The 15705-nt window shown below is 46.4% G+C and overlaps 1 protein-coding gene across 5 annotated transcripts in view; it reads left to right on the top strand.

The window, feature by feature from the left end:
* Positions 1-15705, top strand: part of Ttc7b (tetratricopeptide repeat domain 7B) — a 218646-nt gene that overhangs the window by 101832 nt on the left and 101109 nt on the right. For all 5 annotated transcript variants that reach the window (XM_005390284.1, XM_013517240.1, XM_013517239.1 and 2 more), the window contains 3 exons: positions 12248-12331; positions 13416-13520; positions 15527-15644. In XM_005390284.1, coding sequence (XP_005390341.1) covers positions 12248-12331; positions 13416-13520; positions 15527-15644 — 307 coding nt within the window. The remainder of the gene's footprint in view (positions 1-12247; positions 12332-13415; positions 13521-15526; positions 15645-15705) is intronic.

Genomic DNA, 15705 nt, shown 5'->3' with positions numbered 1-15705 from the left:
GTCCTCACAGCCTACAGACCTAAGGACCCAGCTCCCAAGGGTTCCGCCATCTCTCAACAGCCCTAGCTAGGAACCAAGCTGCTATTTGCAGTGGCCCTGTGGATACTCAAGCCACACCCAAATCACAGCAGCAACCATCATTTCTAATTCCCAAACATCTTCATTACCCTAAGGGAAAACTTTATACCTGTTAGTCGGTCTACATTCTGCCCTCAGTCCCTGTGACCTGCTAATCTGTTTTCTATCTCTATGTACTTATCTATTCAGGATATTTCATATAAATAGAATTATCTAATCTGTGACCTTTTACCTCTGGCTTTCAGTTGGTGTGTTTTCAAGGTTATCCACATCGTACCGTCTACTGGTACTGGCGTTTCACCCCTTCTATGGCTGAGTAGTGTTCCATTGTGTGGATATACCACCATTTGTTTATCCACTTATCAGTTGGTATCTATCATGAGTTTGAAGTCCAGTTACCCTCACAGTAGCATGATTCCCATCAGCCAGAAGGCAAATGACCCACGTGTCCCACAGATGTCAGTGGTTATCATTTTTTTCATCCTTGTTGTGGAATATTTTTTTTCCGTGTCATCTCTTGCACTGTCACCAGAGTGATAGTTATGACACACAAGACAGGGTGCTGCCCTTCTGTTCAGAAACAGTCAGTCACCTCCCCCTATTTTTTCCCCTTCTCTTTTTCTATTTTCCTTTCTTTTATTTCAAATATTTCTCTTTCTGCCATATTGAACAGTCCTGCAAGCTGCTTGAAGGATCAAACAGTGTATACAAATATATAAAGGACAATAAGTCACTTAGAATTCAGCTGTCCTGAGATAGCTGATTACCTGTTGACATTTTCGAGGCTATCATTCCACCCATCTTTATGAGTACATGCATGAACGTGTGTAAGTTTTAAGGAATGGGATAATATCACAGCTGTTTGTTTTTTGTAGTGCTGGGGATTGAACCCCAGGCCTCACACACGCTACACAAACACTCTACCACTGAGCTACATTCCTAGCCCTTTTTATTACTCATTTTTTAAATTTTGAGACAGGATCTTGCTAAATTGCCCAGACAAACCTCAAACTTGTGATCCTCCCACCTCAACCTCCCGAGTAGCTAGGGTTATAGACGTAAACCACAATACCTAGCTCATGCACATTTCGTTGTGGATGGTCTCAGTCTCTCTTCTCCTCTCTGTTGGCACACTGCCCACCCTGCCTCCTCATACCCAAAACCGAGATTACCAACCTAACATGTCCTTGGACAGTCTCTAGAGTTAGAATGCTACCACATAGCTTCTTCTAAAAGTGGCTCCCCAACTAAACGTGACCAGGTTCTGGGTTGCTCATCTCTCCCTCTGGGGTTAAAATTCTAGGATTTTCTTGTCTCAAACACAGAATTGAACAAAATGTGCAAAAAGTGTGGCCAAGTTTATTCAAGAAAGCAAAAGTGAAGGGTGAGGGAGAAACTGGCTCTTCAGAGTGAGCTTGGGCCGAGTAAAAGGAGAAAAACCAATAAAAGAACACCCTGGTGAAAGCAGGATGGGCTATGTGAAGTAAGTCATGATAATAAGCACTCCTTGGTGACTGTGTCCTTTTACACTGTCCAAATCTCGAGAAAACCAGAGAGAATTTCTACATACGGGTCTTGAGGGGCATGCTGAGATCTCAGCACCTAGGGCTGATGACCGGTCTAGGCCATCCTATTGAGTTCTCGTGAGAAGTCTCCATGCAAGGCTTTGGGAACTGTTCTGCACACTTATTCTGGGTCTTTGTAATTAACAGGTCATGCCTACTTCCTCAGCCAGCTTTTCCACGCTTTAAACCCTACTTCAAGAAAGTTTCGGTTTGAGTTCTGAATCTGCCACTTAACAGTTGAATAATACTTAGGCAAGTTATTGCCGCATGTCTGTTTCTTTTACTCTTTTACTTGTGCGTACCTCAACAAGTGTGAGGGTTACAGTCATTAATACATGTAAAGTACTCAAACAGAGCCTAGCTCACAGAGCTTATCAAATGACATCCGTATGCTGTTGCTGCTGCAGTTACCGCCACTGTACACCTAGGAGTTGCCAGGCACGGGGAAACAATGAAGTATACAAACAAGCTATTTTGTCCTCAAGAAGTTTCCTAGCTGGTTACTGAGACCAAAACAGAAACACATGGAAAGATAACTCAGCTAGAGAAGACTTAACAGTGCAAGGCATGTTAAATCCCAGGTGAAGAGAATAGGCCAATTGCAGCAGAATGTCAGGTGGGAGCCCCGGTTGCAGAGTATGAACCGCTGGTACAGGAATTAAATACAATGATCCCTCATCTCTGCAGTGTTGCTCTCTGTGGTTTCGGCTTCCTGTGGTCAGTCTTGGCCTAAAAATATTAAATGAAAAATTGTAGAAATAAACAGTTACATTTAAAATTGCATGCTGTTCTGAGTGGCATGGTGAAATCTTGCATTGTCTCCCCTACAAAGGAGAGAGACAGAAAGGGACCAGGGCAAATTATCCCCATGTGTTGTGTATCCATACTGCATGCACCATGTGACCATTAGTCACTTAGTAACTGTTCTGGCTGTCAGGGTGCTGGCTTAGCATCAGGGTGCTTGTGTTCAGTAGCCCTCATTTTACCTACTAATGGCCCAGAAGTGCAAAGCTGGTATTACAAAGGGGGTGCGAGGGCATAAAACATGGAAGCACAGTAGGTCTTGTGCTTTCTGGCAGTGCTGCAGGGCATGGCGGAAGAAACGCAGTGTATGGGATACCATACACCGCTTAAGGCATCCTTGGGTGGCCTTGGGACTTGTCCCCTGTGGATAAGGGGAGGATGCTGTAGTCTAGGAAGATAGAACGCCCTCCCTCACCACACTGCGGAGGCGGAAAGGGATCTGCCTGAGGGGCTGGGTTGGTAAAGATGTTGGAAAGAAGGCCTGGGGCCGGGTTGTCAGCGTAACTCCCTGTCCACAGACCTTGCTTGTGCCCCTCACTGGTGGGATCCAACCCCGTCAGGCAGTGGCTGATCTGTGAGCAGGTCCTCATGGGTGCATGGTACAGTACTGGCAGAGCCAGCCGTGAAGAGACACACTCACAGGCACACTGCTGTGTCCCTATTCCTTTCTTCTGCGGTGCTTATAAAACAGGAGGCTGCTCTTCCAGCTCAGTAGTGGCTGTCCTGGCATGTGCCCACCTCAAGCCTTTCTTTCTTGGGGCACTATTTAGCCAGGTTCTGGGCCCGGAGCATTGACAGCTGAAGTGCAAACCCTAAGTTTACCATGGCCTCTCTCCGACAGGTTTAAATATAAACACAGTGTTTACCATCTCTCCAGTGCTATATGCATTTTTATGGTTCTGTAAAGACTAATTGTGAGCCTTGCTGAAAGTTTCATGTAGGAAGGAACTCTTTTTTCCTCTTCAATTTAAACAGCAGCACCAGTTGGCATGACAACCCGTGCTATTAAAAGTAAAGCAATAAGCACGGCTTCCTCTGTTGTTCAGAGTGAAGCCAAGCTGCTAAGGAGGTTTGCTTCTCAAATTTGACTATTAATGGCTCCATTTTGACAACATATTATGGGGTCCTTTTTGAAGGCTGTTTGTGTTCCCCCTACATAGGCATGGCAGCTTTAAAGACAGAAGTGATATTTTTATGTTTCCTGTTGAACTTATGTTCATTTGTTTATGGTAAATCGCAACAACACTATATTCTGTGGGTACAACTGTCTGGGTAGTGATTGTACCAAAGGGACATTTGCACCTCCCCAACCTAAATGCTGATTTGTTCAGAGAACATTGTGAAAAGCACGCATGTCTGACTAAGCCTGCTTAACAGCCCACCATTTGCTAATTTACTTGGGAGCTGGGCACCTTGTGCAGCCCCACTGCTGGAACACAGACTCTGTCTTGATGTAGGTGCTGAGGTCCCTGGAAGGCATCGGTGGCTGTGAGTGACCCGGGTGTGACCACAGATGTTCAGCTCATGATAGGTATTGAGTAAAACCTTGCTGACACACCAGTGCTTCACAGCTGACGCTCCCCTTTCCAGGATTTAGAGGTAAACTGGCCCTTATGTGCAATAAATGTGCCTTCTCCATGCAGGTCAGAGGCTAAAGGTAATTCCACGGAAATTAGGCAGCAGAGGGCCAGATGGGCAGAGCCCCAGACAGATCTCAGGTCTGGTCTGGCTTTGTGATCAGCCTGGTAGAGACCAACAATGTCATTTTTGTTTGACAGCCTGTCCTGAAGAATTTCAACCCCAACACGGCCACTGGTACTCTGTCCCTATATTATGGAAATATTTTTTGAATGAAATGTTGCTTTCTTCTTGTGGCCCTCAGTGAAAATGCCTGTACTCTTGGGAGGAACAGGGGTTTAACCCCGTAGAGTGGTTCAGTTCAGAGAAACCAGTATCCGGGGATATAACTCATGTTGTTTTTTGCTTCTTAAAAGTTTTAAGTATGCCATTTTAATCTTTTTTAAAGGCACAATCCAGTGCATTCAGTGTCATTCTCCTGTTATATAACTATCATCACTATTTCCAAACTTTTCCATCATCTCAAAGAGAAACTCTTTAAGCAATGGCTCCCCACTCTCTCCTCACCTCCATATCCTGGCGAACTCTAATCTACTTTCTATGTCTGTGACTTTGCCAATTCTTGGTACCTGGTATAAAATGGAATCATACAATACTCTCTTATATCTGGCTTATTTCACTTAGCTAATATTTTTAAGGTTCAGCCATGCTGTGATAGTGTATCTAATAGCATGCATCAGAACTTTATTCCTTTTTAGGACGTATACATGTGCCACAATTTTGTTTACACATTAATTTATCAGTGGGTCATGGGTTGTTGCCACTTTTTGGCTATTGTGAATATATACGAAACGCTGACATACATGTATCTGAGTTCCTCTTCTCAGTTCTTTAGAGTATACACCTAGGAGTGGAATTGCTAGGTCATGTGGTAACTATACCATTTTACCTTCTACTGCCTGACCCAAGGATTCCAATTTTCCACGTCCTCACCAACACTTGTTATTCTGATTATAGCTGTCCTAGTAGGTATTAAGTACTATCTCATTATGAATTAGATTTGCGTTTCCCTAATGACTAGCCATATTGAGCAGTTTTCACTATTTATCAGCAATTTGTATATCTTGGGAGAAATGACAGTTTAAATCCTGTGCCCATTTTAAAATTGTTTTTGTTTGTGCTTCTTTTAGTTGCTACAATTGTTTTTTATTACACATGATATACTCTTTATCAGATATGTGACTTGTCAGTTTTTTCTCCCATTCTGTATGTTGTCAGTTTACTTTTTTGATAATGTCCTTTGATGCGCAAAAGGTTTTAATTTTGATTAAACCCAGTATATCTTCAGTTGCTCATGCTCTTGCTGTCATATCTAAGACTCCACTGCCAAATCAAGGTCATGAAGATTTCCCTTATGTTTTCCCATAAGAGTTTTATAGTTTTTACTGCTATATTTAGGCTTTTGATCTTTTTTGAGTTAATTTTGTATATGGTGTGAGGTAAGGCTCCACTTACCTTGTATCTCATACTTTTTTTTTGCTTGTGGAAATCCAGTTATTTCAACACTGTTTGTTCAGGAAAAACAAACATAGTATATGTTATCCATACACCATGTTAATTTAGAAGAACAAAACTATTGTTATACAACTCCTAAGAATTACATTTAATAACTGACTCATTAAGTATGTGTGATGTTGAAAAGACAACCTTCCTAACCAACGGAAGGGCCTGTGTCATGAGAACTGCTAGCATCTAGTGCATAAGGTGCATAAGGAAGACAGTTCACAGTGTTGCTGTTCTCTTTTCACAGTGATGGATTTCATACTTGGGCTGTAGGCCAAGTGCAAGTGGTATCTGATGATTTATATCTATCCCTTACCCCTTGGGTTTTGGATGCTGACTTTTACTCTTGGAATCCAAAAATAGACTCTGGCTTCTCCTTGCTCATGGCATTGTGCAGCTGTCACTGCCACGCACCCAGTTGGTGTAATTGGGTTGTGCATACAAGGAAGGTAATTGCAAAATCCCTTCTTATGCCAGAAGGGTGTCTGGTTCCTGCAGCCTCTCAAAGATGGCTGTGTACAAAAAGCTGAAATAAGAGACAGGAAAGACAGAAACCCTTGCTCCAGAAGGGAACGTGTTTACAAGTGAGATTTTCACTACCTCCCACATGAGTGGGACGCCATTTAGGGTCAAATGATGATTGTACCAAGTGTCTCTGGCATTGAGTGAGTACGACCTGAGCTTCAGAGAGGAGGCAGGGCTCCTTTCCCTCTATGGCACCTGTCTTTCCCGGTAAACATGACACTGCTGCCAAATCAGTCATCTTCTCCTGTGAGAGCAGGGGTTTGGAGATGTCACCTGCTGCTTGGTGTGGGTGACTCAGGGGTCTGTAGCTCTGGATGGGACCCTCCCTAGACCTCACCGCCCTCTTCACCAGACACTGGAAGTGAAAAGGGCGACTCTCGCTCTCATCCCTCCCTGTCTGCCCAAAGGCTCCTGTCCTCTCTCTTTTGCTACCCACTGGCACCACCACATCTGTTCCCAGAGGTCCTCATTCCCTGTCTCCTCCTCTCCAGGTCAAACCCCACTAGCTCTACTGCTGTTTTGCTTCACAAAAGCGATGCTGGCCACCTTTCATGTGCATGGTATTCACTGTTCCTTCACTCATGGGAGCATTTTCCATATCGCTTCAATCAACCCCGTAACAGCCCTGGGCTGGGGAGGCAGGAGCTTGGGTCAGGCCTGAGCAGGCTGACTCCAGAGACGAGGCTTCACCATGGGTCTGCTGCCTCCTCCTGCGCTGGGCCAGGCCTGCGTGCTCCAGCAGCCCCTCACACTTTCCCCACGCCAGCCCCGTGCACAAGACTCCTGCTGTCTTCTGAAGAGTCCATTTCCATCAGTATTTCTTTTTCATAGAACCATTGTTAAAACTTGCGTGCTTTTCATTTTGTCATGTATTTTATTTCCCTACCTCCCTATGATATTAAAACTGGACATTTTTACTCTTTCACATACAGATATGACTGGAAGTTCTTAGCAGGACAAGTTAAACAGTTAGATGAGCATACATCCCATCCAAGGAAGGAGCTTGTGGTTAGCAAATGTCCCCAGGGGCAACCCATCTTCCTCTTGTTGTAGACGTGTTCTGTGGGCAGGGATCTCCTCTTGTGACTACAGTATGCTCAAGGGTTTGTGCCATTTTGATGTTTGTGGAAACAGCGAGGATGTTAGATATCCAGGCAGTGTGTGGTGTCAGGGTTTGGGGCGTGTCTGGTGCTTTGTGGACACCTTGAGAGCAGTGTGCCTTGGCTGTGTGTCATAAAATGCCAGGAGCGTACAGGAGGGCAGAGCCATCAGCCGTGAACACTGGAGTACGCACACCTCTGAAGTGGGGTGGAGGCCGGTTTGTGATTGTTGACTTGCATTTCCTAACTGTATGGCTGCTTCAGGAAATGGGTTGTTAAAGTCCTGAGAAAGAGGACCAGACTGGGAGGGGACCGTGAAGGAAGTGGCAGTGCAGAGCAGCTGTGTGACCTGCCTGAATCTTAGTCAAACTGAGCTTCTACGAGGGGGGCTCAGAACATACTGCTGGCTACCATGGTGCTGCTGGGTGTTATGGAATTAGTAAAGTTTCTTGAGATTCTGCAAGCTGGAAAGGTCTCAGGTGTTGGTCGCCTCTGGAATCCCAAAGAGGCCACGGGGACAGGGCCCTCCTGTTAACAGAAAAAGTACTGCTGAACCCCCAAAATTGTTCTGGGAACCTGTGGCCTTTCTAGGTGTCTTTTATTACCTTGCCTTCTGCAACACAAGCAGGCCTGCTGAGTGGCCTGTCTGTTACTGAAGCCTCAGAAGCAGTGGGGAGTTGTGATTTCTGCCTCAGACTCTGGAACCGGGCAGCTTGATTCACATCTCTACCACCAGCTCACTGAGACCAGTGTGTCACTGACGCCCCTGTGCTTCAGGGTCCTGGATCAAACCTGCCTGGGCCTGGTAGATTATGACCACCTAAGGCTGTACTTATAAGGCAGTTAGCATACCGCCTGGCTACACAGCAAATGCCAACAAGAAACTTGCTGAAGAGATAAACAATAAACATATATCCTAGTCCAGTTCTGTAATGTAGCACCCTGTTTTCAAGGTCTCACATTGAATTCTTTTCTACCATGAGGAAAGTGAATATTTGTTACAAATATTCGCCTTCGTACATTGAATCAGAGTGCAGTGATTGGTATTATGGAATTAGTTGCATTTTCTTTCTTAAAAATGTTGAAATATTTTAAAGTAGTAATAGCTAACCTTTATTTAGAACTTACTATCATCCTATAACAGGGGTAGTTTCTCATGCCTCTTTAAGTGTTAACTAACTTCATCTCCCCGATGACTCCATATTGATGACTGGGGCTTCCAGCTTTCAGTAAGGAGCCTAGGTTCAGAGAGGTTAACCGGCTTGCCCAAATGCACAGACATTCTGCGGTGTTGAATAGGTTCTTTGTTTTGGGGTGGGTTTTTTTGGTATTGGGGATTGAACGCAAGGCCTCAAGTATAGTAGGCAAGCATTCTGCCACTGAGCTGCATTCCCAGACCTTTTTATTTTGTTCTCAGACAAGGTCTCACTAAGATGCCCAGGCTGGCCTCACACTTGCAATCTTCCCTGCTCAGCCTCCTGAATAGCAGCAGTTATAAGCGTGCACCATTGCATCTGGCCAGACCAGATCTTTTCTTTCTAGCCGAAGTTCAGTTCAGGTGAACTCTCCGCTATTCCAAGGGTTCCTCAGGCAGAAGCCATACAACTATTTATTATGGCTGGCAGGTTGGGTAGTTGCAAGAAGCGCTTAAGGCATTTGCTCGGGCATACCTTCTGCCCTGGTCGTAGGTGACAGAACCTGATTGTTACCTTAAGCAGAAAAAGCATTTGTGGAGAATCCACAGGAGACTGAAGAACAGACTAGAGCAGACATTCAGGAGCTTAGCTCAGTGCTGGTGGGCCTGAACCCCCACCCTGCCCCCACCCTCCACATGTTCAGTGCCTATGGGAGCCAGTGATTGGCTGCCCCTAGGTCATGTGACCTCCTACTGCATCCCTTCTCTCTGGACTGCTTCTAATCCCCTCACCTCCAAATCAGAACCTCTGGCGTAATAGTGAAAATGATGGATGCCCTCTGCTTGGGGGCTCCACCTGGGTGCTCCCCACAGGAACCCCTATCCCTGGGATCCAATAACTCCATCAGTTTGAGGGCCAGTACTGTCTTCCTCTGGTATTTTCCGACCACACCTGGAAAGGAGCAAGACACCAGTTAGGCTTCTAATGAGTGTTTGTGGCAGAGTGTGATGAGCGTGTTAGCCTTTGGCACACAAGAAAATAAGGATGCACGCTTATTCATAGCATGGAGCTTTTTTATTTGGAACAGTCTGTTTCAGCGGCTGAGCTCCTTTTGTTTATCAGTTGATATTTGTCATCCCTTCCAGCACAAGGAGGAAGAAAAAACATTTCAACATTTGAATGTTTCTGTGGAGCCATTAAGATGCTTACTGGTCAAATGGCAGTGAATTAGTTGAGTAGGGCTGTACTATTATCTACTGTCTTCTCTCCCTGTCTAATTCAGCCACTACAGTTACAGCCCCTGTTTCCCCCTCCATCCACCCTCATCTCCCATCACCAGAGTCAGCTTCTGAGTACCATTGGTTTGTCATCGCTGGCATCCTCCCGTACATCTGTCCCCCTTTTCCCAGCCCACATCAGGCAGGGATCAGGTCTCCCTGTGTCCCCTCTTATCCACTTGCTCTCCCAGCAGGCTGCTTTGGTCTCCCACCCCCATGCTGTGCAGCTGCGGGTCATTTATCTGAAGAGCAGGGCAATTAGAAGAGGAAGGATTCAGATGCCTGACTGCCCCTTGGTGTCTGCACCATTGTGGGTGCGTCTTGGTGTAATGATCAAAGCCAGTATACCTTGGCTTAACCGAATAGCAATTATTTTGTCCCCCGCCACAGGTAGCCTGGTGGGAGGCAATTGTCAGTGTTCCTGCACTCCTGCTGCCTCAGGGGACAGATACTTTCTTTCTGCCCATTCCACTAGGTGGCTTTTGTCACCTCCTGGTGCCCTATCACCAGCTTTGAAAGGGCAGGGCAGGGGCAGGGCAGTGTGCTGGCTGAGGGCTCCCAGAGGGCTTTCGTGGAGGCTCCAGCCAGCAGTTCCAGCCAACCTCGCAGGGTCTGATTTGGAGTCACACAGCCACCCCGGTGTCAGCCAGTCATGATACCAGTGTTCCTCTTGCGAGCAATCTTCACACACCCATCCTGTACCATCACTCAGCATGTAGTAGGTGCTTGTAGTTGTTCTCGACTTTGCTTTTTAACATATTTTTATTAGGGCAAGTTTTCACAGTAAATCAAGTAGCATAATATTGACGATGGCCATCTCTGAAGAGACCATTTAGAATTCTGGAGTTCTTTCCTCCTCCCCGCTACCTCACTTTGTCTTTATTGTGACCCTCTGTGGCTCCTTGGCTCTCAGCCCCTTCCTCGACCTATTAATCCTGAGAATTCATTTGTCTTTCTCCTCCCGGCTGGCTTCAGAGCGTCACAGAGAAAAATGGCAGCGGTGTGCTGTGGGTACCGTGGCGCATCCATATGGTCGCCTCTGAGGTAACTGATGTCAACAGCATCGGGTTTCCCTTGTTCAAACCTTTTCTGTGCTGGTTTGTTTCTAACTCATAGCCCTGTTTTTCTTGCCCTCCCAGCAGCCACTTGATTATACCTAAACAGAGAGAACAGTGGCTGGACAGGACCACCCTGCAGTCTCTCCCCTTTCTAGTAAGGCACCGGCCTCCCAGGAGAAGGCCCGGCAGCCAGGGCCCATTTGTCCCAGGGACCCACTGCCATCTCGTCTTCTGGGGCCTAGTTTATCCCTTCAGTGTCTTCTTTCTGCCCGCTCCTTCCTTTATGTTGGAGATTTGCTCACATGCCCTCGTGAAGAAATAAGGACATAGATAAATAGCCTTTTCCCACCCCACGCCGCCTTTCTCCCTACCTCATCTGCCTGTCTTCTTCGTTTCTCTGGCCCCACAGCCTGGCGTCCTCCCCCAACGAGCTTCATAACCCCCGCCCACGGAGCTCGGCCTCGGTGCTAGATCTCAGGGGCTTGGCTTCCATCGCTCTGACCTCTTGTTCCCCTTCCTGAGGCCCTTCCTCTGTTACACCTTCGGCACCTTCCCTGCGCCCTGCCTTCCCTCTGCTTCCCCTTCAGAAGAGACGTTTGCCGCCCTCCCGTGGTATCCTATCCTTGCTGGTTCTCAGTCCGGCACATTGCTGGGTTCTGAAGCTTCTGGACAGTTCCATCCCCCTTCTTCCTGGCCTGCGTCCACCGTGGTCGTACACCTCACTCAGCACCCTGTGATCTTCCTATAGCCCAGTGTGATCATGTCTCCCTCTCTGCAGGGACTGGAGGCTCCCTGCTGCCTGAGAGGGAAGCCCACTTGTAGGTTATATGCCGTGGGTGGCACTGGGGCCAAGCTGTAGGTTTCTGCCCTTGGTTATTTCACCTAGGGGCACTGGGCTAGAGCAGGAGGGTGAAGATAGCCACACTGACATGCAGTTATGGGGGTGAGGGGTTTAAGGGCCCAGAAGAGAGAGAACAGAGCTGGGGTGCAGGGGGGGGAGGTAACAACTTTGAAGGGAGCTACCATCTCAGACTGAGTGACACGGCTCAGCCCGTGCCTGCTCACCAGCCCGAACCCCACTTCTGCTGTGTGCGCTGGGCTGGGTTATGCCGCACTTGCCGTGGCCCAGCCGAGGCATGCCCTCTTCCCTTCCTGTCATCCCCAAGCTGTGTTGTTTCCCTTCTCACTATCATGGCCTGGCCAGGGACCTGCTTCCTGATGCTTGGGACCACTTTCCTACAAGCTGCTGTTTCCGCCCATGGGCACTTGTTCCTTGAGCCTTGGAGACAGAGTCATGTGTGCACCCACTTCTTTCCCTATTCAGTCAGAGCTGCTGGAGATCAGGGATTGTGTCTTGGCCAACTGCGGATTTCCTGACCACTGGCACCCAGCTCCACACCATGTGAGGGCTCCTCCAGAGGGGCTTGGTGGAGGGTTATGTTCTAAGCATTCAAGGGAAGCTGGGTTTGGAGGTCTTATCATAGTATGTGAACATACAGACTCACTTGGGGTCCAGTTGTGACAATCCTCAGTCATCTGTGTTTGTTCCTCTTTCCAAACCAGTGCTTAGAAAGAGCCATGAAGTTCACCTTTGAGGAATTCCACCTGTGGTACCAGTTCGCGCTCTCGCTGATGGCTGCTGGAAAAGTGAGTCGCCCTTCACAACGTGCAGTTCTGTGTGTCCATGGTTATGTCACTGAAATATCACAGGATGATCTCGTAGAAGTCTAAGCTACTTCTAACTGACCTGTGGCCCTTACATAAAGGACAGTTAAATTTAATAATCTGGGGGCCAAGATGGGCATACCACTGAGAAGAAAAACTCTGAAATATTTGCTTTTCCTAGCTCCTGTCACTCATTTATGTGAAATAGACATGGCTTAAACTAAAGCTAGTTCTGACCCTGACCCTTGTGCGCAAGCATGGTATTCCTGGATGGTGAGGTCTTTTGGTCTTTGGCATTCTGGTGTAGGCAGTGTGTTGACAGAAAGCGTGGGCTCCAGAGTACAGCTGGTGTACAGAAGTTGGACTGCCCTCGCAGCTGAGGGCCTGGGGCAAGTCACTTTGTGCCTCAGTTTCCCCTTTGGTAAAATGAAGCTGTAACAGTCCCTACTTCATAGGACGAGCTAACACACGCAAGGTACTTAGGAGAGCAGCCACACTGTGTATGCACTCAGCAGAGACAGGGCCACTGGAGCCCTTGTTAATCTGGACCAGTTAGTGAATTGTTAAGTCTGAGATACAAGAGTACTGGGGCTAAGTAGACTCAGAAATTTAGTCTGATATACCATAAACTGGGTGTTGAATTTTCATAGTAGCATAAGCTTCCATGGTCTTTTTTTTTTTTTTTTTTTTAATTTTACAACGGCTACAAGTAGAGAACTAAATAGGGTGACACCAGGCAAGTATTTCCTCTTGTTTTTTTTTTTTTTTTTTTTTTTTTTTTGGTATTTTGGTTTTTCTCCGGTACCGGGAACCAAACTCACGACCTTGCGCTTGCCAGGCAGGCGCTTTTGCCGCTGAGCTAAATCCCCAGCCCCTCCTCTTGTTTTTAACCACTCTTTACTCTGCTGTCACTCAGGATCCTGAGCTCTGGTTATCACAGTCCCCAGGCCCTGCTGGGTTAGAAAAGTCCTTTAAGAGGCAGCCCAACCAAAACCGCTTGAGAAGGCTGTAGTATTTGGTTCTGTCCAGAATTTTGAGTTTCATAGAAATCCTCTCTCCCACCAAGTCTGCCCGAGCTGTGAAGGTGCTGAAAGAGTGCATCCGTCTGAAGCCTGACGATGCCACCATCCCGCTCCTCGCTGCCAAGCTGTGCATGGGCTCCCTGCACTGGGTGAGTAGGGGGTGTGGCCCCCCATGTCTTAGAATGGGGCCCCAGGGCAGGGCCGCCAACCTCTTCCATGTCAGCTACACAGAGGTGAGGCCACTTAGAGCCCTGGCCTCAAGCCAGGGCCCCTGGGCCCCTCTGGCCTCCTAACAGATCAACCCTACGAAGCCCAAGGTCAGGGGTCATCTTTATCTTCTCAGGTTACTCCGGAGTTTCTTTTCCACAGGACTGTGCTTCAAAAGTAGCAATGATAAGATGAATTGGAATTGGTGCTCAGGTACATCCTGCTGTAGTGAGTCATGTAGAACTGAGAAGGGACACATGGTGGACTGCTCATTCTTGGCCCAGCCTGGGGGTTTTCTATAGAGTCACCTGCTACTTTAACTCTCGTGTAACTTTTTTTTTTTTCTGGGAATTGAACTCATGACCTTGAGCTTGCCAGGCAGGCGCTGTGCCGCTGAGCTATATCCCCGTGTCTCCAACTTTCTTTTTTCCTCTGTCTTCACAGACACCTGTTTTTCAAACATTCTTGGTTTTTTTTTTTTTTTTTCCGGTACCAGGAATCAAACTCACGACCTTGCGCTTGCCAGGCAGGCAGTGTACCGCTGAGCTAAATCAAACATTCTTGTTCAAATGTGAATTGGAAAGAGCTTGATTTGTAAGTTTTGCTACATCAAAATTTATCATTAGAGTAGAAAATACAAAATTCAGAATTGAGGATGTGTTATGTACACGCAGCGAGTCTCCTCAATGAATGCAATCATTAGGCACAAAGTAAAGAAAACTCAAACTAGTTGCTGCTATGATAGCATAGATAATTGCCACAGACACTGAAGTTACAATTTCCTTTTTTTTAAAGTTCATATAAAGATTACTGATAAGAATTTGCTCTGAAGGCTCAGCCTCCTTTTCACTGAGGTTTTCTGCCTTTATGACCCTTGCTGTGTGGTTTTCTTCCACGTGTTCTCACCCAACAGAGGAGAAGGTAGGCTTATGGAGGAAGCAGTCCACTCTCAGTTTTTCTTGAGAAACTATAGAAAAGAAAAGAGAGCTGGCTTTTACTTGTAACACACAGCCGTGTTGTGGTTGTGTAGGTTTTGACAGTTTGAGGCTTTAAGTGGAGGGGGCCGTGCAGGCAGGCCTGGCATGGGTGGAGGAGTGGACCAGACCAATCTGGCATGTGCCAGTTTCCGGCAGTGACCTCTGCTATCTTCCAGCGCTATTCACCATTGTATCATATAAGGCTCTAAATACACCTCTTAAGAGATGGGTGTAACAAATCCTTTCTGTACATTTTCCTTACCTTTTATTACCAAAATTTTCAAATACCACAATAGTCAAGAGTACTAGGAACTCCAGGTACTATCACCCAGCTTCAGTAACATCAGCATTCGTCATGCCTTTGAAGGAACAAATCTTATTATTTTTTTGCCTCTAAGAAATTGTGCAAAAGGTCTCATTGTGGGTATAGTTTACAGCTGCACATCTTCTCATCAGAGTGTGCTCATGTGATGTCCATGAGTTGTGTACTATAAAAGAAATAGATGGGGCTTGCAAATTTTTCATAGCTTGGTGCAAAGAGAATCCAAGCTCAGATGGATTCTTTGTCATGAAAAAAAAGGAAAAACCCAAACACAAAATGTGCCAAGCACTTTATTCTTTACCAATGTGTTTAATTCAACTTCTGAATACCTAGCACAATCTCATTATGGAAACAATCATAAAAAATAAAGATGACAAAGATAGAAGCCTACAAGTAAGAAAGTGACTTTGGAAAAGAAGGCAAATAGTAAGGGAAAGGTTGAAGAAAAAAAAAAGCAAGATAGGAGTCCTGAGAATTATTGTTAGATAGGCCCAATAAAGAAGACAGAATCACCAGAGTGGGACTGGAAGGTTTGGGAGTTATTTTCCAAGTGACTCATCAGAAAGCCATTCTTGGTAGCAGATGCTATGAGAACTCATGTTTGAAATTCTGCAGGTTGTTGTTGTTTTTAACTTGTCTCCTTTTTCAGTTGGAAGAGGCCGAGAAGTTTGCCAAAACTGTTGTTGATGTGGGAGAAAAAACATCAGAATTCAAGGCCAAAGGCTACTTAGCTCTCGGACTCACATACAGTCTGCAGGCCACGGACGGTGAGAGAAGTCCCTCCCTGCAGAGCTAAGTCCACACTGCAGGAGCCCGCAGTTCCTTTCT

Source organism: Chinchilla lanigera, unplaced genomic scaffold (genome assembly GCF_000276665.1).
Source record: "Chinchilla lanigera isolate Chin_1 unplaced genomic scaffold, ChiLan1.0 scaffold00037, whole genome shotgun sequence".
In the NCBI taxonomy this organism is placed as follows: domain Eukaryota; kingdom Metazoa; phylum Chordata; class Mammalia; order Rodentia; family Chinchillidae; genus Chinchilla; species Chinchilla lanigera.
The sequence above is the reverse complement of the archived record's forward strand: the minus strand, read 5'-3'. Positions and strand labels throughout refer to the sequence as shown.